The sequence below is a fragment of the Desmodus rotundus genome, chromosome 7 (genome assembly GCF_022682495.2).
Source record: "Desmodus rotundus isolate HL8 chromosome 7, HLdesRot8A.1, whole genome shotgun sequence".
In the NCBI taxonomy this organism is placed as follows: Eukaryota; Metazoa; Chordata; class Mammalia; order Chiroptera; family Phyllostomidae; genus Desmodus; species Desmodus rotundus.
In genome coordinates, this window is record NC_071393.1 from 74,209,084 (window position 1) to 74,230,247 (window position 21,164).

General features: G+C 52.9%; 1 protein-coding gene across 2 annotated transcripts; it reads left to right on the forward strand.

Moving 5' to 3' along the window:
* Positions 1–1,027: 1,027 nt before the first annotated feature.
* Positions 1,028–16,533, forward strand: DISP2 (dispatched RND transporter family member 2). Of its 2 annotated transcripts, XR_008427426.1 has the most exons (9): positions 1,028–1,143; positions 6,111–6,440; positions 6,716–6,745; positions 6,893–7,016; positions 7,306–7,421; positions 7,601–7,728; positions 8,085–8,182; positions 9,498–15,537; positions 16,386–16,533. XR_008427426.1 is itself a non-coding variant. In XM_053929157.1 (8 exons), exons 1-8 carry the CDS (start codon positions 1,031–1,033, stop codon positions 12,756–12,758), a joined length of 4,200 nt encoding a protein of 1,399 aa, XP_053785132.1. In that variant the 5' UTR covers positions 1,028–1,030; the 3' UTR covers positions 12,759–16,533. The 2 variants fall into 2 exon arrangements, 1 of the variants encoding a protein (XP_053785132.1); XM_053929157.1 differs by having other exon boundaries at positions 9,498–16,533.
* Positions 16,534–21,164: the final 4,631 nt, after the last annotated feature.

The following is a 21,164-nucleotide window of genomic DNA, read 5'->3' on the forward strand; positions in this document are numbered from 1 at the left end:
GCTTAGGGTGGTGTTTGCACACAGTTTAGAGATACCTATACACCACACGCTTCTGGGTTCTGACTCTCTCCCCAGCCCCATTCTTCAGTCAAGGTACCTCCCTGCACACCCATCCAGTCTGCCTGCTATGAAACCCTTTCTGCTCACGCAGGTCCCAGATCTGGGACCCTCTCCACTCGCCAACTCCCTATCTATTCTAGAGCTACCACAGTCCTCTAGCCAGGCCTGTCCACAGCCCATCACTCCTCCTCTCCCTCGCAGTCACTCCCTCACAGGGTAGGCAGCAAGTGCCCTGGAGTAAGTGGCTACTAGGTACTTCCCAGGCTGAAGTGGGGTGATTATAAAAAAAAGGTACCAGGGATTCTCTGAGTATCCCCCTTTCCCCCTCCCCTCCCCACCATACGGCACACTTGAATAAGGGAATTAGGACTTCATGTCTGATGGGAGCAGACTTAGGGCCAGGTCCACATCCAGGTGAACGTGAAGGAAGACCCAACTTGAGCAGCTGTCTAGTCTCACTGGGGAGGAAAGGGGGGCACTAAACGGAGCCGAGAACAATGTGGGACTAAAGTCACCCGACCTCTCGACCCCTCAGTGTCCCGTGCTGTGAAGTGCAGGCGTGGAGTACTCACTCTTTCCCACTGGAAAAGTCTGTATTTCAGGATGTGAGGCTCCCTAACACAATCCCTGGGCTTGTGTTTCCTCGTTCCTTACGGGAAGACCGATACCACTCAGGAAAGGCCAATGTGCAGACTACAGCTAGAAGGCTGGACTCCTAACAGAAGCTCTCAGACTTGGCTTGGTTAGAGGGGCCCACACCACCAGCCCCAGGGTCTTAAAGACTGCAAGCCTCCAGCTCCCAGCAGCCGCGCCACTGGAATCCTCTGTCCCCACCCCCGGCGCTGCGCCCATTGGCTGGATTTCTCATCGGCCCCGCCCAGCGAACACGCCCTGATCTTACGCATGCGCAGAAACCCTGCACTGCCACCAATTCAGCACCAGCGCCCGGACAGCGGCGCCGCCCACGGGCATGGACGGAGGTAGCTGCAACAGCGGTAGCGCTCCGGCTCCTGGCCCAGGACCGGAAGGGGAGCAGCGGCCTGAGGGGGAGCCCTTGGCCCCAGATGGAAGCTCCCCGGACAGGTAGGGTAAACCACTCCATAGACCCAGCTCACAGACCTTCCCAGCACGCCCGCCCCACGTATTCCCAGTAGCCGCCATACATCGCCCCATTCATTCCCCAGCCCCTCTCCTAGCCTCTTCTGGCGCCTCCTCGCTCCCTGCTCCCTGGCCACGCCCTCATTCTGCCAAGTCAATTTTCTCTCTCCCTGCTACACCTTACTGTCAGCCCCCCATCACACTCAACGCCCCGGTTCTTGCCCCATCCCACTGTTCCTATCCTACCTCTAAGGCCCGGGGTTCCCTCCCTCTGGCCTTCCGAGCCCCTCCCTTTAAGCCCTGGCCCCCACGTCTTCTCTGTAAACCCGTAGCCTGCGGCAACCTCAGACCGGGTTCCAGTGTGTCAGTGGGCTGGAGGGTTGCGTGTGTATCGTAGATGGAATGTTTGACAAGGTGTGTGTCCTGGGGCGAGCAGATACTCGGCGGCCACACCAGGGACTGTCTTTGTCCATCACCATCAGTCTCCACTCTGCCCTGCATGGCCAGCTGCGCACGTGTGGACCAGAGTCCCCGCATGTGGCAGATACCTGCCCTCGCTGAAGACACTAAGGTGGGCAGGCTCAGAGGTTCAGGCTACATTCAGAACCAAACCTGAAGGAACCCCAGGCTGGCAGGACAGGAGGTACACCTTGCGGCTAAAGGCCCACATCTTGGTGCCTATCCTCTCTCTTCCTCCATCATATGTGTGAGGGAACAGCCCAGCCAGGTAGCAATATGGCACAATTTCTGTGCCCCCCTTGGTCTGCCACTTCGAGAATCCCTCCCCTGATGTGACACTGCCTTTCTATCCTGCCTGGACTGAAATAAGAGGCATTCTTTGGAGGCAAAAAGCAGAGGTAGACACGTGGTCTCCAGACTGCTCCAGTTAAAATGTTCATGCTGTACCTCAGAGCAAGAGGAGGTTCCACAAGTGAAGTATTGTCTCCCCTCTATTGTTACCACATCAGCCTGGACAGATTTAATCACCTTTCCTAATGAAAGGCACAGAGATCTCTTCAAAGAGATGAGACACAGGATTGATGTGGTCCCGGGACCAGGGTCTGCCTGGGAGTATGGCTTGACCAAAGAGCCAGAGGTAGACAGGGCAGGATGGTAACAAGGCAGAGCAGGGAACCCGGGGCCAGAAGCCTCCTTAGAAGGTGCTGGAGAGTCATTTGGTTCCTTGGATATTTTGCCAAGGATTAGACCTGACTGGTCTGCTTACTTCCCCTGCCCATGAGGGTCATTCCTGGAAACAGGAACCACTTGCTGTCCTCCAGAATCTCCCTGGGACCTCTGACCCCTCTCTACTCCCCCAGAGACTCTGGATACTAATCAGGCAAAGGGACTCACTTCAATTCAAGAACAAATATGCTCCTGCTGAGCTCAGGAGAACTCTGGGGATAGATACACAGTGGAGATGACAACGCGCGCATGCTCACACACAGTACTTAACTAAGGCGTTGACTACAGAGCCAACTGAGATCATTCATTCTTTGTTTTTAAAATTACCATTCTATTTTCTAAGTAGCTTGAGCTGCTTCCCCACCTATCCTGGCCGCTCTTCAGGATCACATGGATGTCCATGTGACTGTGTGGCTGTGGGCTTGGGGGCAAGATTAATGTACATGTACCACATCATGTCCCTTGTGAGGCTCCCGAGCAGGGGCTCTGGGTCCGAGACTCTGTCAGCTGGGCCCTGACTGCTGTGACTTTGGCCTCTTAAGGAGGTCTGCGTCACTACTTTCCATTCCCTTGCCTGCCTGCCTCAATCACTAGCTTGGCTTACAGGCCAGCGGGTCTAGGCAGGCAGCCCAGGAAGTTGCTCATCCCAGCGAGAGCCACGGAACTGAGAGGGTGAGAATGAAAGCCCCCTGGGGAGGCAAGGCCTGGACTGCTTAACTCATATTATTACTATGCCTCCTGAGAACAGAGGGCAGCAAGAGCTGGCAAGAGAAGGCTTTTATTCTGAGAAGAGTTTGGCTGTTATCCTTGAAAGAGTTGAGACAAAGGCCCAGTCCTACAGCAGTCAGAATGAGGAGGGTTTCAAATTCTACCGTACTGATAATGATGGGCACAGTCAAAAAGGGTGAGATTTGGAAACAACTAATCCTCGGTCCCTGGAGAGGAAAGAAGGGGTTAAAAGAAGAAGATGGGGCCAGGAAGACCCCAGTAGAAGCAAACTAATGGTAGAAGCCGGAATGGCCCTTGAACAGAAGCCACCTGAGGAAGGGGTGGGGCTTTGAGGTTTGGTAGACTGGTTAAGGGACCGTGTTCATGTTCTCCTCCAGCACCTTCTTAACAAAAACAAAACTGACACTCTAAGTGGGAGCCTGGCTCCTAGGGCAAGTCCAGTGCTCAGTGAGTGTTTTAAGGCCATGAGAAGTTGGAAGAGGCACCCTGGTTTCCCCACCCTCCTGACCTCTGGAAGGCAGGCCCAGCTCTAACGAGGGGGACCCAGACTAATGGGTCATCTTCATGCCTTCAGGATGCAACTTAGACCAAGCACAGTGCCCAGCATGTAGTAGGTGCTCAAAAAACACCTGAAGAATAAAAACCTTAAAGAAGTAGATGTCCACACTTATACACAGAAACCCAGGCCATATATCCAGCTTCCTTTTGGCCCATGGAGAGGGGCCCATAAGGTCTTTTAGCTGCCAGGATACTGGTTGTTATGTCATTAACTTTATGGGGTAATCTGAGGTCTTGCTTTAAAACAACATTGGTCTAATTCTTCTTTTTCTTTTTTTTAATGTTATTTATTTATTTTTAGAGAGAGAGGAGAAGGGAGAAAGAGAGGGAGAGAAACGTGTGAGAGGTACAGCAATCAGTTTACTCTCTCATGCTTCCAACTGGGGACCCAGCCTGCAACCCAGGCATGTGCCCTGACTGGGAATCGAACCAGCAACCCTTTGGTCCACAGGCCGGAGCTCAACCCACTGAGCCACACCAGCCAGGGCTAATTCCTATTTTTCGAAATTCTGAGTTAGTAAAAAATATAAGTTATCAGTGATTTAAATCATGAAATCAAATCCTGATGCAGCTTTTGGATAACAAAAAGGAAAGCAATTATAATTATATATGTAGTGAGATTTTCAAGGTGTGAGAAGTTCTCAAATAGAAATTTACTATCTGAGGTGCCTAAAGAGGCCAAATTACCAATTCATATGTGCTTTTTAGACTACATGCTCCCTTCAGCACTGAGTGTGAGACGGGGCAAGAAAGCAAATGTGCCTTCCACATGCCAACCTCCTTACACGTGTTATATCAGTCAATACCAAACTTGGGTGGGGTCATTACCATCACGCCCTCACGCGACAGACATGGATGCCGATGCTCCAAGAATTGTGTGTCTTCCCCGAGGTCCCAGAGCTAAAGGATGCCAGAGCCAGGAGCACACCTCCACCGCTCCCCCATTTTATTCTCAGCATAAGGATCATGCTCCCCCAACTGCTATGCCAGCCTTCTGGGAGGAAGAGGATGCGCTTGCTCATTCTTTCCAGTTCCTTTACTTGGTCTCTGGGCAGAGCCCCACCTCTGGGGGCATCGTCCACTTGCACCAGGACTCTGGCTCACAGCCCCTTCAGCAGTGCAGCTGGCAGGACTGGAAGCCAGGGTTGCTTCAGCATACACCTGGCTTTCCCACAGGAGCTATGCAAGCTCTGGTGAGCCAGGGGAGCCAGGGAGATGGAAGGAAAGGGACAGGGCTATGCCAAGGCTGCCCATCCCAGAACCCCTGGAGGCCCCCGCTTTGTTCTGTAGCTATGTTCTCCCGTCCTGGGTCTGGCGATCCTATCACTGGGGTGGGATCCATCCAGCCCCACACCACGGAGTGGGGCTGGGTCCCTACACAGAGTCCTGTCCTCATTAGCAATTTTGGAAGAGGAATCTATTTCTGACTCCTCCCTAGCAAGTTCCTTGGGGTCCAAACTCCATCTCCCAACTATGCATACCCTTGCAAAACAGACCTTCCTTCCACGGCTCAGTGTTGGTGGAAGGGCAGCACTCTGCCAAACTTTCCCTGACTACCCCCAGCCCTGTGAAGGTCGGGCCCTCCTCTGGACTCCTTCAGCCCTCTAGGACTTCTTCTCTCACAGCACTCAACCCAGTAGACTGCCCGCATCTCCCACCTACTATGAGTACCTAGGGGACAAGGACTGGGCCTTCTTTATCCCAGCACCACTATTAGCAGACTGTCTGGCACTCAGTCTCCATTCAACTTCTGTGTGTAAGGCACTGTTCAAGGCACTGAGGACAGAGAGATGAATAAATGCGCCAGGCCTCTGCTCTTCCAGAGCTCACGTTCCATATGAGAGACAGGCAATAAACATGACAACTATACAATACAATGTCCAGTGGTGGCAAATGCTCTGAAGAAATATAAAGCAGGTAGGGGGATGGAGAACTGGTAGGTGATTATTCAGAGAGGGTAGTCATGGCAGGTTTCTCTAAGAAGGTAATAGTTGAAATGAGAACAGAATAAAGAGAGAGTGTGAGCCATGCAATTATCTGGGAGAGGAGCAGTTATCTGCAGGGACCAGAGCAGCAGGTGCTCGATAAGTGTCTCACAGGAGAATGAACTGATGACTGTAGCAGAAAGAGCAAAGGACTACACATCAGAACTGGGTTCAAGGCCCAGCTCTTCCTATCTCACACAACCTTGGCTTTCAAGTCTATACACAAGGAAAGTACTTCCTCTGTAGGCTTGTGTAAAGAGTAAATTAGATCATACATGGAAAATCACATTTGTTGCCTCGCACAGTGCCGGGCATGTAGCAGGCTGCCAATGATTTTTCCTCGAGTGCATGAGTGACTAAGACAACGGACCCCAAGAGGTAGGCAGGGGATGTAGATCCACAGCCCCACCCTCCTTGCCTCCCCTCCAGGACTAGCAATAGAAAAGTCCTACCAGTATGCCCCCACCCAATCTTCCCTGTGTCTTCTCTCTCCAGGCCCCAGAGCAAGGCTGTGGCCCCTGAAGCAAGCCCAGAAAGAAGCTGCTCTCTCCACAGCTGCCCCCTTGAGGACATTTCCAGTTCTTCGGGACCTCCGCCAGTGACTTCTACCCTCCAGCCTGTGGGCCCATCCAGCCCCTTGGCCCCTGCCCACTTCACTTATGCCCGGGCACCACAGGAATACCGGGGGGGCACTTCCCTGCCAGGGCTTGGCGACCGGGCAGCTCTGTGCTCCCATGGCTCCAGCCTCAGCCCTTCCCCAGCCCCCTCACAGCACGACGGGGCCTGGAAGCCACCGTCTGTGCAACACCATGTGGTCAGCGTCAGGTAAGGAGGGGCCTGGCAACATGCCAGCTGCCACAGGAGGTAGGGCAGGGCTAAAAAGTGGGGCCAATCCCCTGGGCTCCGGGCTCCGTGCAGCCCAGGATGTCCCCTGGCTCTGATGAGGGATGCAGCTTGGGTAGAGAGCTTGGAAGTAAGAATTGTAGTTGAGGTGTGGGAAAGCCTAAAACGGCTAACGCCATCTTCCTCTACCCCCTGCCTCCACGTCCCACCCTATAAGAGGACTTTGGCAAGTGAGTATCTTTTCTTCTCTTCCACAGGCAGAAACAGGCCTTCCAGATGCCAAAGAGGTAGGCCTAGGCCTTTTCTTGACCCCTAGGGTGCCCAGTCTGTGCCCAATATAGCCCCACCACCCCTTCTGGGTGGCTGCTAAGCTCACCCGGGCCCTGCTGCCACACCCAACACTAATTCATATGGGCTCTCTTCCTCTTTCCCAGCTATTCCCAGCTGATTGCTGAGTGGCCAGTGGCAGTGCTGCTGCTGTGTCTAGCTGTCATCCTCCTCTGCACCCTGGCTGGACTCTTAGGGGGCCACCTGCCGGACTTCTCCAAGCCCTTGCTGGTGAGGAGCCAAGGGGAGGGAGAGGGCCCCCAGGTTGGGCCACCTGAGCTCGGTCTGGGGCAACAGGTTGGCGTGGACAGCAGGTTGGGGGTGGGATGACAGCGGTGGGCTCTCGGCCTACAGAGCAAGTTGGGAAGATGGTATAGAGGTGATACTCCTGTTCAACAACAATCCAGGCAGGCAGGCTGGCCTTCCCTGTTCCGGGCAGCCAAAGGGGCAGAGCCGAGAAGCACAAGACGGAAAACCACTCCTCCTGCTTGCCTGATCTTCTCGGCCCTCCTCCCTACAGGGCTTTGAGCCTCGGGACACAGACATTGGGCGCAAGCTAGTGGTCTGGAGAGCGCTGCAGATCCTCACAGGCCCCAGGAAGCTGCTTTCCCTTTCCCCAGACCTTGAGCTGAACAGGTAATGGGTTCCCATCTTTCCACACCATTGGGGGAAATGGAAGAGAAAATGAGGCCTTTAGGGAGAGGCCATCGAGTGACCTCCCCAAAGACGGGTCAGAGGGACTGGCTGGGGACCTCTGGGGAGTAATGTCTAGCCTCCTCTGATAGTGCCTGGCATTGGTTTTCTGTCTACCTCAGCTCAAACCCACACAGCACTCTGAGCCCCGAACCCTGGACTAGTGCCCAGGAGGGCGTAGTCCGGCCCCGGAGGATGGTGGAGCCCCTGGAGGAGAGAGGGCAAGAAAGCTTCTTCTGTGGCCCCCCTGGTAAGCTTCACTTGGCCAGTTCCTGGCTTTAATAGTGGTCCCCACCCCACTTACTAGAACAGAAGGACCCAGGAGAACAGATTTGAGCAGACAGAAAGGGAAGGAGGCCAGCTGGCCACATTCAAGCCAGGGAAGCTGGGTTGTATCTAGGAAGATGAGTCAGGTCTCAGGCAATCCTGCCAGGTAGGGTCAATCTGGGTGTGGGTGGGCACAGCAGCTGGCCCAGGATGAGGCAGCCAGGGACAGGTTTCAAGCTCCTGAGAATCTGAACCTGATATGGCTCTGGGTAAGAATCTTTCTTTTGGTGGGCCCAGGACCTGGGGCCAAAGGGCTGAACCCTGGGGGGTGTGTTGCAGAAAAGAGCTATGCACAGCTGGTGTTCATGTCCACCTCAGCGGGCAGCCTGTGGAACATACACGCCATCCATTCCATGTGTCGCATGGAACAGGACCAGGTGAGCTGACTCGGGAGGCACCAGGGGCTGGGTGCGGGGGAACCAGGACACCAGGAACCTGATCCCAGGGAAACACTGCTGAGCCAGGACTGCCAGAGTGGACGGGGAAGAGCATTCCCAGTTTAGAAAATTATTCCAATGCTTCTGAAAGGCTCCGGGTTGGGGCAGGGAAAGAAGAGTCAGCTGTTTTCACAAGAACCAAAACACAAGTGTTGGAAGACACAACATGCAGAGCCTGGGGGTTTCCTAAAGGTACTGAAAAGGAACCTCAGGAACTGGCCCAAGGCCCGCAGCCCCTAACTAGACAACCACACACTGTAACATCTGCAGAAAGGTTTGCTGCTACAAACAGTGTGAACACTACAAAGCAGCCCCAGCCGCTCACTTCACACAGGGCACCCAAAGTACCAAAGACACTGCTTAAGAACATGTGCTCCGGAGCCAGACACCTGATTTCCAGGCCAGCTCTGATACTCCCTAGCTGAATTCAGACCGACTACCAGGTGCCCTCCCTCAAGCTGTGTGACTTCAGGCACGTTTCTTAACCTCTCAGTGCCTCAGTCTTCGTACATATAAAATGGGGATAAGAATGGTACTTTCCTCATAGGCGTGTTGTGACAATTAAGATGGAATTTGTGAACCTATAACACAATGACTGGCAATAGTAATCTCTCAATAAATGTTATGACTGTCTCCACGATCTCAGATGCAAAGCCATATACCCAGCTGGTGACAGAACAGAGCCTCGGGCTCCCAGACAGGTGCTCTGTAACTACACCAGTTGTGCTGTCAACAGCAGGTGGGAGAGAAAAGGAGGCAGGTCGTCTGAAAAGAAACAGCCTTGTGCCTGAGAGGGTTTCAGCAGACTAGTAGACAGAGGGAAGGGGCTAGGTTTTGGCAGTGACCCTGATCTTGGAATGTTTTGGCCTCCACCTCTCTCGCCGTTTGCTTCCAGTTTCCTCGACCTTTGACCCTGTTCCATCTGTGGCTGTCACTTCCACTCATACACCTGGCTCAGGTAGCATAGAGTTGGGGGGGTGTGACCCACAGGGGCCCTCAGGGCAGGACCTCTCAGGCTGGGGCCTCGTCAGCATCTCTGAAGCTCCTTTGATGGAGTCAAAATGTAACTGCTGACACCTGGGCCAACAGCCAAAAGCAGCTCTGAAACAAGCCAGTTCTGCTGGGCTGTCGAGATACCGCTCTGCCTCTGCCCTGCAGCCCGAAAGGAGGTGAGAGGGCCTTGGGCAGGGCTGGGGAACCCTGGGCCTCTGCACTGCCTGCCCTTGAGCTCTCTCCTGCTCTCTGTGCCCTACAGATCCGCTCCCATACCCACTTTGGGGCTCTGTGCCAGCGCACAGCAGCCAATGAGTGCTGCCCCAGCTGGTCCCTGGGCAACTATGTGGCCGTGCTCTCCAACCGCTCCTCCTGCCTGGACACTACTCAAGCAGACGCAGCCCACACACTGGCCCTGCTTCGGGCCTGTGCCCTCTACTACCACCGTGGTGCCCTGGTGCCCTCTTGTCTGGGACCAGGGCAGGATAAGCCCCCACGATGTTCCCAGGTTCCCACCAAGTGCTCCCGGAGCAGTGCCGTGTACCAACTTCTGCACTTTCTGCTGGACAGGGACTTTCTGAGTCCCCAAACTGCCGACTACCAGGTACCCTCCCTCAAGTACAGTCTGCTCTTCCTGCCCACCCCAAAGGGTGCCTCCATGATGGGCATCTACCTGGACCGCCTAGCCACTCCCTGGGAGCTCTCTGACAATTACACGTCCATCACCGGCATGGACCTGGGCCTCAAGCAGGAGCTGCTGAGGCACTACCTGGCCCAGGATACCGTATACCCCTTGCTGGCTCTGGCTGCCATCTTCCTTAGCACCGCCCTCTACCTGCGCTCCCTCTTCCTCACGCTCATGGTGCTGCTAGGGGTGCTGGGCTCCCTGCTGGTAGCCTTCTTTCTTTACCGAGTGGCCTTCCGAATGGCTTACTTCCCCTTCGTAAATCTGGCGGCCCTCATCCTACTCAGCAGCGTCTGCATCAACCACACCCTTATCTTCTTCGACCTCTGGCGTCTCAGCAAGAGCCAGCTGCCCTCTGGGGGGCTGGCACAGCGCGTGGGCCGCACCATGCACCACTTTGGCTACCTGGTGCTGGTCTCCGGCCTCACCACCAGCGCGGCCTTCTACGCCAGCTACCTGAGCCGCCTTCCGGCCGTGCGCTGCTTCGCCCTTTACATGGGCACTGCTGTGCTGGCGCACCTGGTGCTCACGCTGGCCTGGCTGCCCTCCTCAGCCGTGCTCCACGAGCGCTACCTGGGGCGCGGCTGTGCCGCCCGGGCACAGGGCCCGTGGGCCGGCAGCGCACCCCGGCGGCTAGCGTTGGCGCTGCACCGGAGGCTCCGTGGCCTTCGGAGGGCAGCGGCCGGCACCTCACGCCTGCTCTTCCAGCGCCTCCTGCCCTGCGGCGTCATCAAGTTCCGCTACATCTGGATCTGCTGGTTCGCAGCGCTGGCAGCAGGGGGCGCCTACATCGCCGGCGTCAGCCCCCGCCTGCGGCTGCCTACTCTGCCACCGCCCCGAGGCCAGGTCTTCAGGCCCAGCCATCCCTTCGAGCGCTTCGATGCAGAGTACCGCCAGCAGTTCCTGTTTGACCGGCTACCTGAGGGCGAGGGGGGCCACATGCCCGTGGCTTTGGTTTGGGGCATCCTGCCTGTGGACACTGGGGACCCCCTGGACCCTCGCAGCAACAGCTCACTGGTAAGTGACCCTGCCTTCTCAGCCAGCAGTCCTGAGGCCCAGCGCTGGCTGCTGGCACTCTGCCACAGAGCTCGGAATCAGAGTTTCTTTGGTGCCCAGCCCGAGGGCTGGCCCACAGTGTGCTTCGTGGAGACCCTCCAGCACTGGATGGAGAGCCCCAGTTGTGCCCGCCTGGGGCCTGGCCTCTGCTGTGGCCACTCAGGATTCCCCTGGGCACCGCAGCTTTTCCTGCACTGCCTCAAGATGATGGCTCTGGAGCAAGGCCCAGAGAGCACCCATGACCTGGGGCCCCGCTTCGATACCCAGGGCAGCCTGACTGCCCTGGTCCTGCAGTTCCAGACCAACTTCCAGTATAGTCCAGACTACAGCCAGGCCCACCGCTTCTACACTGAGGTCAGCCACTGGCTGGCAGCAGAGCTGCGCAGAGCACCTCCCAGCCTCCGCCAGGGTTGGTTCACCAGCCAGCTGGAGCTGTACAGCCTTCAGCACAGCCTGAGCACCGAGCCTGCTGTGGTGCTGGGCCTGGCTCTGGCTCTGGCCTTTGCCACGCTGCTGCTGGGTACCTGGAACGTTCCACTTAGCCTGTTCTCCGTGGCAGCTGTGGCAGGCACAGTGCTGCTCACCGTCGGGCTCCTGGTACTCCTCGAGTGGCAGCTCAACACTGCCGAGGCACTCTTTCTCTCTGCCTCCGTGGGCCTCTCAGTAGACTTCACTGTCAACTACTGCATCTCCTATCACCTGTGCCCACACCCAGACCGCCTGAGCCGTGTGGCTTTCTCACTGCGCCAGACCAGCTGCGCCACGGCCATGGGGGCCGCAGCCCTGTTTGCAGCTGGTGTGCTCATGCTGCCTGCCACGGTGCTGCTCTATCGCAAGCTGGGCATTGTCCTCATGATGGTCAAGTGCGTCAGCTGTGGCTTTGCCAGCTTCTTCTTCCAATCTCTCTGCTGTTTCTTCGGACCAGAGAAGAACTGCGGTCAGATCCTCTGGCCCTGTGCCCACCTGCCGTGGGACGCCGGAACTGGGGAGCCACGTGGGGAGAAAGCAGGCCGCCCACGACCAGGGCCAGTAGGAGGGCAGCCCGGGTCCTGCTCAGAGCAGTATGAGCTACAGCCCCTGGCACGGCGCCGGAGCCCCAGCTTTGACACCAGCACAGCTACCAGCAAACTGTCCCACCGACCCTCAGTGCTCTCCGAGGATCTACAGCTGCACGATGGCCCCTGCTGCTCCCGTCCCTCACCAGCCCCTGCCTCCCCAAGGGAGCTGTTCCTGGACCACAAGGCAGTCTTCAGCCAGTGCCCTGCCCTGCAGACCTCCTCCCCTTATAAGCAGGCTGGCTCTAGCCCTAAAACCCAGGCCAGGCAGGACTCCCAAGGGCAGAAGGCTGAGCCTGTGCAAGCCTCACCAGAAGCCCCTGTCCATGCCCCCAAGCCCAAGGCTGCAGAGCCACCTGACTGCCTCTGCTCCTCAGCCAGCACCCTGGAGGGTCTCAGCGTCTCTGACGAGACCTGCCTAAGCACGTCTGAGCCCAGTGCCCGCGTACCAGATTCCACGGGTGCCTCCCCAGAGGACCCAGGTGAAACTGAGCAGTCAGTACCCGAGCGGGGACAGCTGAACGGGAAGCGGGACACCCTGTGGCTGGCGCTGAAAGAGACTGTGTACGATCCATCACTGCCTGCCTCCCACCAGAGCAGCTCGTCCTGGAAGGGTCGTGGGGGTCCAGGGGATGGCAGCCCTGTTGTGCTGCCCAACAGCCAACCAGATCTGCCAGATGTTTGGCTGCGCAGGCCCAGCACCCACACTTCTGGCTACAGTAGTTGAGGGGGGCCGGACCAGGGTACAGGGCCTGTCAGGGCAAGGCAGGGGCAGCATCAGGCTGGAGCCTGATGGTGTTTCCCCATATCAGCATGGAGAGGTCTCACCCGCCAGCTGCGGATTTTAAACCCTGCCAGACGTTCCATCCTTGGCCCGGGCTGCTACTTACACCCCACGTCTGGAGGATTCAGTGGGGAACGTCTTTGGAGGGAAATGCCAAGCCCTCCCTGTGACCTGCTGAAAGTTCCTGTGCCCCCACAGTGCCAACCAGGACCCACCCTGAGCAAAAGAGTCCTGAGGAATCTCAGCAGCCCCCTGGGCTTCCCACCTTTCAGGGGTTCTTTATCAGGACACTTCCTTCTCTTTGGGGAGCTTCTTTGTGCCAGAATTGGCGGGGGCCTCTGTCCTGAACTGCCCTGCCCCCTTCACATACCCAGCCTGACCAGAAGTTCATCAAGGCCAGAGATGGGAGGAGCAGGCGGAGGAGAGCTGGTCAGCCTCGGAGCATCCCTGTGATATTGCAGGCTGGTCCTTCATAGGAAGCTGCTGTGGCAGCAAAGGGTGGTCTCCCCTGTTAACAATCAGAGTCCTTTCCATCCCTGCCTCTCTTAGTTTACAGAACACTTCTGTTCCTGTTGTCTCCTTGGAATTGCAATTCACTATGGGGTAACCTGCAATTGGCCGGGTCCTTTTGCCCCCAGTTTATAGGTAAAGACTTTGAAACTAAATAAAGTGATTTACCCAAAGTCACATAGCTAATAAATGGCAGAGCAGGTGTCCGCACTCACTCCACCTCTGCAGCTCCCCCTCTCATCCTGGTCACCTGCCCCAAGGATGTTGGTCTGTGGCCATCCTTATCTTTTGCCTCTAGCTCCCTCCTGTGACCTGCCTTCTCAAATATCTCTGAGTAAGCTCCCCTCCTGCCTCCTTTTAGGGCTCCATCTCCAGAGAAAGCTACACCCTGAGCAAGCCTGGAGGTCCCCGGCCCCCATCAGCCAGCTGAGATGCCTATTGGCCATGGGGTATCCTGGCTCATCTGATTTCCAGGTTCAGAGTCAGTGACAAGCCTCTTCCATGGCCACAGTGTATGGAGAGCCCCTGCCAGGAGACACACTGAAGGTAGTAGATGTGGAGCAGAGCTCCATTAAGGCAGGAACTCAGGGCTGTCCTTGCTGGGACTATGTAGATCTGCAGCTATTCGCCAGGTAGGGTCCCCAGCTTCCTAAGGACAGGTCTCTCTGGTGGCCATCAGCAGACCAAAGGGTGGTTCCTCCCCCGAAAGCAGCGAGTCTCTCTGGGAGACTATCGCATGCAAGAGCTCACAACACCTGGAGCATTGGCAAGCTTGCCGAACCTACTCCGCACACGGTGCTCCAAGGAGGCAGGGCGTGGGAGGAAAATCAGTATCTTCTCTCAAGGAGCTCACCTTCTAACTTAGAAAGCTGTTCACTCTCCCAAGCAGGCATCAGTGGGTCTCTGAGGGACATATGCCTGTCACCATCAGTATCGCTGGAGTTCGAGTACCCAAGGCTGGGTAAGCAGGAAGGCTTTCTGGAAGAAGAATGACTTGAGCTGGGCTTCAGAAGTCTAAGTATCTCAGACTGGAAGGAACTTTAATGATTATCCATTCCAGAAGTTTTCAAACTGTAGCCTCAGGACCCTTTCTTCAAAGAATTCTTGTGTGGGAACACAGTGTATAAAACAGAGAAAACGCAGCTGCTCCTGTGGGTGCTGGGTGGGAGCAGACAGAGCTGGCTCAGCCTCCCTTTCTGCTGCACTTCTCTGGGAGCCCTAGGGAACCCTCAAGCTCCAGAAGGCACCACTGAATTTGGTGTGAAAACCCCTGAGTCGGGCCACTTTACAGATGAGTACCACAGAAGGAAAGGGAACAGTCTGTGGCCGAGCTAGAGACAAATCAAGGAGTGTTTTGTTTTGTTTTGTTTTCTGTATTGTTGAGACTCACCTCCCATGCCAAGTTGCGCAGGGACAGAAATCCCAATGAGACACTGGGGTTGTGGAAGACACAGAAGACCATGGCAGGAATGACAGAAAACTTTATTCTGCAAGACAAATAAATCAAACTCATTCGACTCCTAGGAAGGGAAGGTAGTGACTAGGATGTCACTTGGACCTCTCTCCATGTCCAAGTAGAATTCAGCCTCTCTGGTCTAGGGCTGCCCGTCAGGGTCCTGCCTTCTCTGCACCGAGGACCGGGTCCCTCTGTTAGCACACTGCCAGTCTGGGAGAGCCCTGGTCTCACCTGGGACAATCATCCCTCTAGAGGGATGACAGGTAAGCTCTTCCTCCCAAGCAAGAGCAGAAGTCTGGCCTTGACTCAAAAGAGAGTCCAGCATCTGAGTTGCTTCTCAACAACTCACCGAGGCTCTTTTGCCCCATGTTGTGGGAGGGCAGCAGGGACCTGGACCAAAAGGACCTGCTCCTCCACACCCTTCTTTGTGTCTTACAAAGGAAAACATTGGTGTCTGGGACTGGAACTTCAAAAACTTTGCCTGCATACCACCACCAAAATGTTAGAGCACAGGGCGGAGGGTCACTGGGGGTTTGGGCACACCTGGGGACCCCATCAGGGACTTCCGAGTCTTGGCCTTGCAGGCCATGGCCATAAAACCCTACAGGAGGGCAGATGCGCCAGAGCCATTGAGGTGCTGACTGGATTTGCTCTTTGTGGCTCCAGGCCCCAAGGACCGGAAAAGCAGTGACAATCAAACACTTCGCCTTGCAACAGGAACGGCCCAAAGCAGCAGCAGTCACCCCAGTCGCTTCAGTGAGTAATCTAGCCCACCTCTCTAGCCCCAATTTTGGAAAGCAGGACTTAGCACTTCCAATTTCCTTTGACTTTAGCAGATCTATTCACTTCATTATCGTCATGGGTGGTCACAATGAGTGCGTGGCCCTGGACACGTGGGGAGGGGCTTAGAAGCGTGCTATGAGGCAGGGAAATAGTCAAAGCGTCCATGTTTGCTCTGGAAAATCCAAGAAATGGTTTCTTAGCACTGAGATGCTTTAAAATAGAGCTATGTTAAGACTCATTTGGGACTTGAGAGTATTTCTCCTATTGGTGCCACAGATGCTTGAACTCACACTCAGAGTCCGTGGGCCGTGTTTATAAAATGTAACTTGGTGTAGCTGTGACAATGGGAAAGCCTGTCCTTCTGTGGCCGTGGCGCTGTGGTGATGACGGTGGTAGACACAGACTGATGTGACTGGCCGACTGTTAGATTTTACTGGCACGTGGCATATCCCATACCGTGATAATTACTCAATATCCCAGCTTGAGCCTGATTCTGAAAGAGACATCTCCTAAGAGATTTAGAAGCCAAACTAACTCAGCCCCCTCCAACTCATTTCATTCTCCCAGTGCGCAACAGGACAGGCAGACGGGCAAGGGGTGTCAGGAAGGAGGATAATGCATTGTTTTGTTGTACGACCTTCACTCATTGTCCAGAGAGTTTCTGGTCTTTTCGGCCGCAGTGGCCTCATCTCAGCCTTTGGTAACACACATGGGCAATGACAAGCTCCCTGGCATCCCATGCCACGCATCAAGATCCTATTTGCTTTGGAACAGCAAAAACGGACATTCCTCACCCTTTCTCCCCTCACCCTTGTTCCCAGGGGCGACTGTAACTCAAGGCCTGGAGGTGTTTGTGCTTAAGGGAAGACATTGTAACGCAATTCACTGGGAAGATGAGCAACAAAAGAAAGCCATGTGCTGTGTGCTGTGTAAATGGCTGGCAGTGCAGAGCCCCCCTGTACTGCGGAGCCCTGGAAGGAATTTGATAAACTTATAATTATTATCAGGCCTCTGTGTGCTTCTTCATAGTATCTTTCAATAGAGGGGAAAGATCAGCATCTTATCAAATACACAAACATCGACCAGGAGCTAGTATTGCTAAAGAAAATCACACGGTTGGGCAGAGTGATATAGGCCTGAATTCATGACCACCAACCTACAACTGGACCCTCAGCCCTGCCCAGCTAGTTTCCATTCTAATTACTAGTTCCCATTCTTTGTAAGGACCATTTCATACTTTCTCTACCTTCCTCAAGTATCTGATACCCATCTCCACCTTCCACAACCCCCTTGCCAGTAGAAAACCCATTCTTCGCAAAGAAAACTGGAAATTTAGTCAGCTTCAAGGCTTCAAGTCCATAACTTACCTACCTCTGCCCCTGCCTGCTTCTCTCCCCACCCCTTTTATTACAACAAAGGACCCAGTAATTGTTCCATCTATGGCTTCACACACTGCACCAGCGGCCTTCAAACAAGGGCTTGCATTTCCACAGGGACGTGAAGACTTTCTAAAAGGTACGTGGACACAGACAGTTTTAAGGGAAGCAACTTCCAGCGCTGTTTCTTTCATATGTTTCCTTTCCTTGTATCGGTCAGTCTAAGCAGGAGCCGTAGGTCAGTCCGTTCTTCTCTATCTCCTCTCTCCCAGTTGACCCCCTCCTTCATTTTGAATCCCACTCTGGCAACTCACTCTGCAGTATAAAAAAATATAAGGCTACTTGAGAACGCTCTGCTTGAGGAAGTCCTTGAGAAAGCAAAATCTAGAGAGCTTCTATGAGAATTTTCAAAGGGGGCAACCCTGTAGCTCAGTTCTGTGCCTTCTTTTAATTTGAATTATTTGAATTGAAAAACAAAATTAAAACCAAAAAAAATTAAAATAAAAAATCAATAGAAAGTCAAGCTGATCTGGCCGATGGGTTGGACATAGAGGACTGGCTTTGCAAACAGGACATATGGTGGGCATCTCTCAAAGGTGGGCTTACTCAAATCTAAAGTTCATAGTTTGAACAAAATATATTTAAAGTGCATATACAACCTCTCCTTTTAGCCAAGATGAAGTAGCAGGGACCGGATTTACCCTCTTTCCTGAAACAACAACTAAACAGAAAAAAATCTATGAAACACAGTTTCCAAAACACTGGATACCAGACAACAAAGCACAGTGATCCCTGATGTGCAAGAAACCGATGAGGTGGGCCCTGTAATTGTGCAGCCGACTGGTTGAGTTTCCAGGATGTACTTCAGGGAGGGAGAACCCAGGCAGGACTGTGCAGTCTTCTGAGCTGAGGAGATAGCGCAGGGTTTGGGGCAACCAAGGGAGCTAGAGTGCTCAGGACAGGATACTAGCTAGGAGCAAGGTGCGCAGAGAGAGTTCTGGAGATCTGAAAAGGAACCCTCTCGAGTATTCTTTAGAGCACTGCTCATCATAAAAACGTGAGGAAGCCACTTGAGACCAAGGAAAGAACCACCCAAAATGATTGGAGGGAACAGTAGCCACGAGTCACACAGGGCTGGAACATTGCCTATTCCCATTAGCCATGCTGGAAAACTTCGTAACTCAGGGAACATTGGTTAGAATTTTCAAAATGTGTGTGGCTCAGTAGTGGGGACTCGTTAACCCTGGTTCAAACACTGATTGTTCCCACCTAACAAATCTTTAAAGCGAAGCCTGAAGGGATCAGATTGTTTCTAAGTAATGTAACTGTACCCCAGAACAAACCTTCAGATATTTACAGGAATACAAAAATAATCAGCACCCCAAAACATACAATTCACTATGTCCTCAGTCTAATAAAAAATTACCAGTCATGCAAAGAAGCAGAAAAATATGACCCATATTGAGGAGGAAAATCAGTGGACACCAACCCGGAACTGATACTGAGTATGAGAATTACCTGACAAGGATATCAAAACAGTTATTGTAACTCTTCCAAATGTTAACATAGCCAAGTAGAAACTTGGAAGATATTTTTAAAATACCCGAATTGAACGTAGAGAGATGCAAACTAAAATGTCTGAGATGAAAAATTACCGAATCAGAATTAAACACAGTTTAGACACTGCAGAAAAAAAGAATTTTAGAAATGAATAAAGATCATGCATAATCTATAGTAGGTAGAAAGTATACGTTCTTTACAAACAATTTAAATTACAAAAAAATTTAGTCATAACTAAAACGTGGGTGAGAAGGTACATAGTTTTTGTTTTGTTATTTTGCGGGGTTTCATGAACAAAAGAATTTGAAGATGCTGCTCTAGATCCCACCTTCTTCCCTCTTTCTCTATGACTTTGCTTCTTTCTTCATCCCCTCTCCTCTCTGAAGCATCCTGTTTCTCCTCTCAGCTGGCTCATTTCCATCCGCATGTGTACCACCTAGTATCTGCACCTTCAGGGTGTACCCCTCAGCCCACCTTCAGTTACTGCCCAGTGGCTCTGCTCCCTTCACAGACTTCAAATCCATACCTGCCGTCTCTCTCTTCCTCCTCTCCCATGTGCTCTTCAACCTGTTCCAGCATGGCTTCCACTCTAACTTCTCCATTAGAATTTCTCTTCCTATACTCATCAGTGGCTTCTTCGTTGCTAAATTTAAAGGATCCTTGTTATTTCTCATCTCACTTGCCCTTCCAGTTATTTTCAATAGTTTACCAATCCCTCCTTCGGCAGCTTACCACTTCTTCCTTCTTAGCTTCTACAATACCTCCCTTTTTTTGTTTTCTTCTTCCCTCTCTGGCACCTACCTCTTTATCACGTTTCTTGCCTGGCACCTTCTTATTGCAACTTCAAAACACTGCTGTCCCTGTCCTGGCCCTAAGTCTCTCTGTACACTTCTTCCCTTGGTGATCTCCTCCAAGAGCTGGTTTTAAATGCGCTCATATGCCCATCATTCCCAAAAGTGTATCTCCAACCTAGACTCTCCTCTGGGCTCAAAGCCTGTATTTCCAACTGCCTCCTTGACACTTCAAACACTTGAATGTCTCAGAGGCATTACAAGTTTACCATGTTCAAAACTGAACTCTCACCACCCCCCAAAAAATAGTGACTCTATCCACATAATTATTCAAGCCAGGGAGTCATCCCGAAACCAGGAAAATTGTCCCCACAGGCTCCACTGCCTGCCACCACAAAAGCCAAACTTGTGAGACAGGAGCTGGTGCCAAGGACAGTGGTTGATTTTGAATGCTGGCAACCTAAGGAGGTGGCAGGCTCATGCCTCAAAACCATCTCAACATCTCTGGTCAAGCCAGTGATTCTTACAGTGAGTTGGTGGGAATTCAGGAGGCGGAGAATTCCAAAGGATGGAATGCAGACACGCAGTTTCTCTTGAGAAAGGGAATTGGGAGTGTGGGGAGGGGGAATGAAGCGGAGTCATACAGTTCTTGTTTGGGCTCATTTTTCTCTTTCTGATGTTATCTTGTGACATAGTTAAGCTCAACATCTGTGGTCCATTGCTTCATTGTCATTGTCAGCGCCCTCATTCCAGGAACAGGTTATTCGGCTGTAACAAGAACTTAGCAAATGGGAATGAAAACACAGAGTTGATTAAAAGCACAGGGTTAATTATACCCTTTGATTTGTTACAGAATGCATAACTTTGATCACTAAACTAGTAATATTAAATCAGGGTTACAGTCCTTAAGATCTACTTCTCTCTTATCCCCACCCCCCACCCCACTTCCAATCGAGCACTAAGTTCTGAGATTCAACCTCCAAAAATTGTCTTAAATGTATTTGATTGTCTCTTCTTTTCTGTGTGTACCACAACCATCTTGGCTGAGCCACCATCTTCTCTCACTTGTATGATTACAATAGCTTCCCAATTGTCCCCTAGTTCCACTCTGGCCCCCTTCAATCCATTCTCTAGGTAGCTAGAATGAGTTTTTAAAAATATAACTTCAAGAATACTCCCCTTCTCTAATACGACTTCCCATTACTCTTAAGACAAATCTAATCTCTTTTCCTTTGACCTACAAAGGCTGCCATTCTTCTAGCTTTAACTGTACCACTCTCCTCCCATCTTTCAGTCCCATCTAGGAGAAAAGCCCATTCCTTCCTCGGGACTTTGACTTGCATTCCCCCCCCCCCTTCATCTGATTAACTCTCACTCATCCTCCTTATGGTGACTCCCCAGTTTATTTTATTTATTTATAGAGAGAGGGGAAGGGAGGGAGAAAGAGAGGGAAAGAAACACCAATGTGTGGTTGCCTCTCGTGCGCCCCTCATCAGGGACCTGGCCCACTCTGGCATGTGCCCTGACTGGGAATCGAACCATCAACCCTTTAGTTCTCAGGCCTGCGCTCAGTCCATTGAGCCACACCCACCAGGGCCCTGACTCCCCAGTTTAAACTTGCTTTCCCCGCTTTTCTCCCTCATAACACATTGTACTTTTCCTTCATAGTTTTACTACAGTTGGTAAATACATATTTATTTGGCAATTGTCCAGCTTGAGATGTAATTAGCAAGTTCATATGATTAATTGTTTACTGTGTCCTAGATTGCAAACTCCAGGAGAGCAGAACCACAGGTCAGTCTTGATATTTGCTGCCCTGCCCCTCTGACTCCCGCCAGCCCACTTAGAATAGTGACCTGGCACATAGCATGGC

What these genes read in the sequence shown, in the direction of transcription:
- DISP2 (XM_053929157.1), top strand. Translation starts at nt 1,031, where the DNA reads ATGGACGGAGGTAGCTGCAACAGCGGTAGCGCTCCGGCTCCTGGCCCA. An exon ending in CACCATGTGGTCAGCGTCAG is followed by an intron (nt 6,441 to 6,715) that starts GTAAGGAGGGGC and finishes TCTCTTCCACAG; the next exon opens with GCAGAAACAGGCCTTCCAGA. An exon ending in CTTCTTCTGTGGCCCCCCTG is followed by an intron (nt 7,729 to 8,084) that starts GTAAGCTTCACT and finishes GGTGTGTTGCAG; the next exon opens with AAAAGAGCTATGCACAGCTG.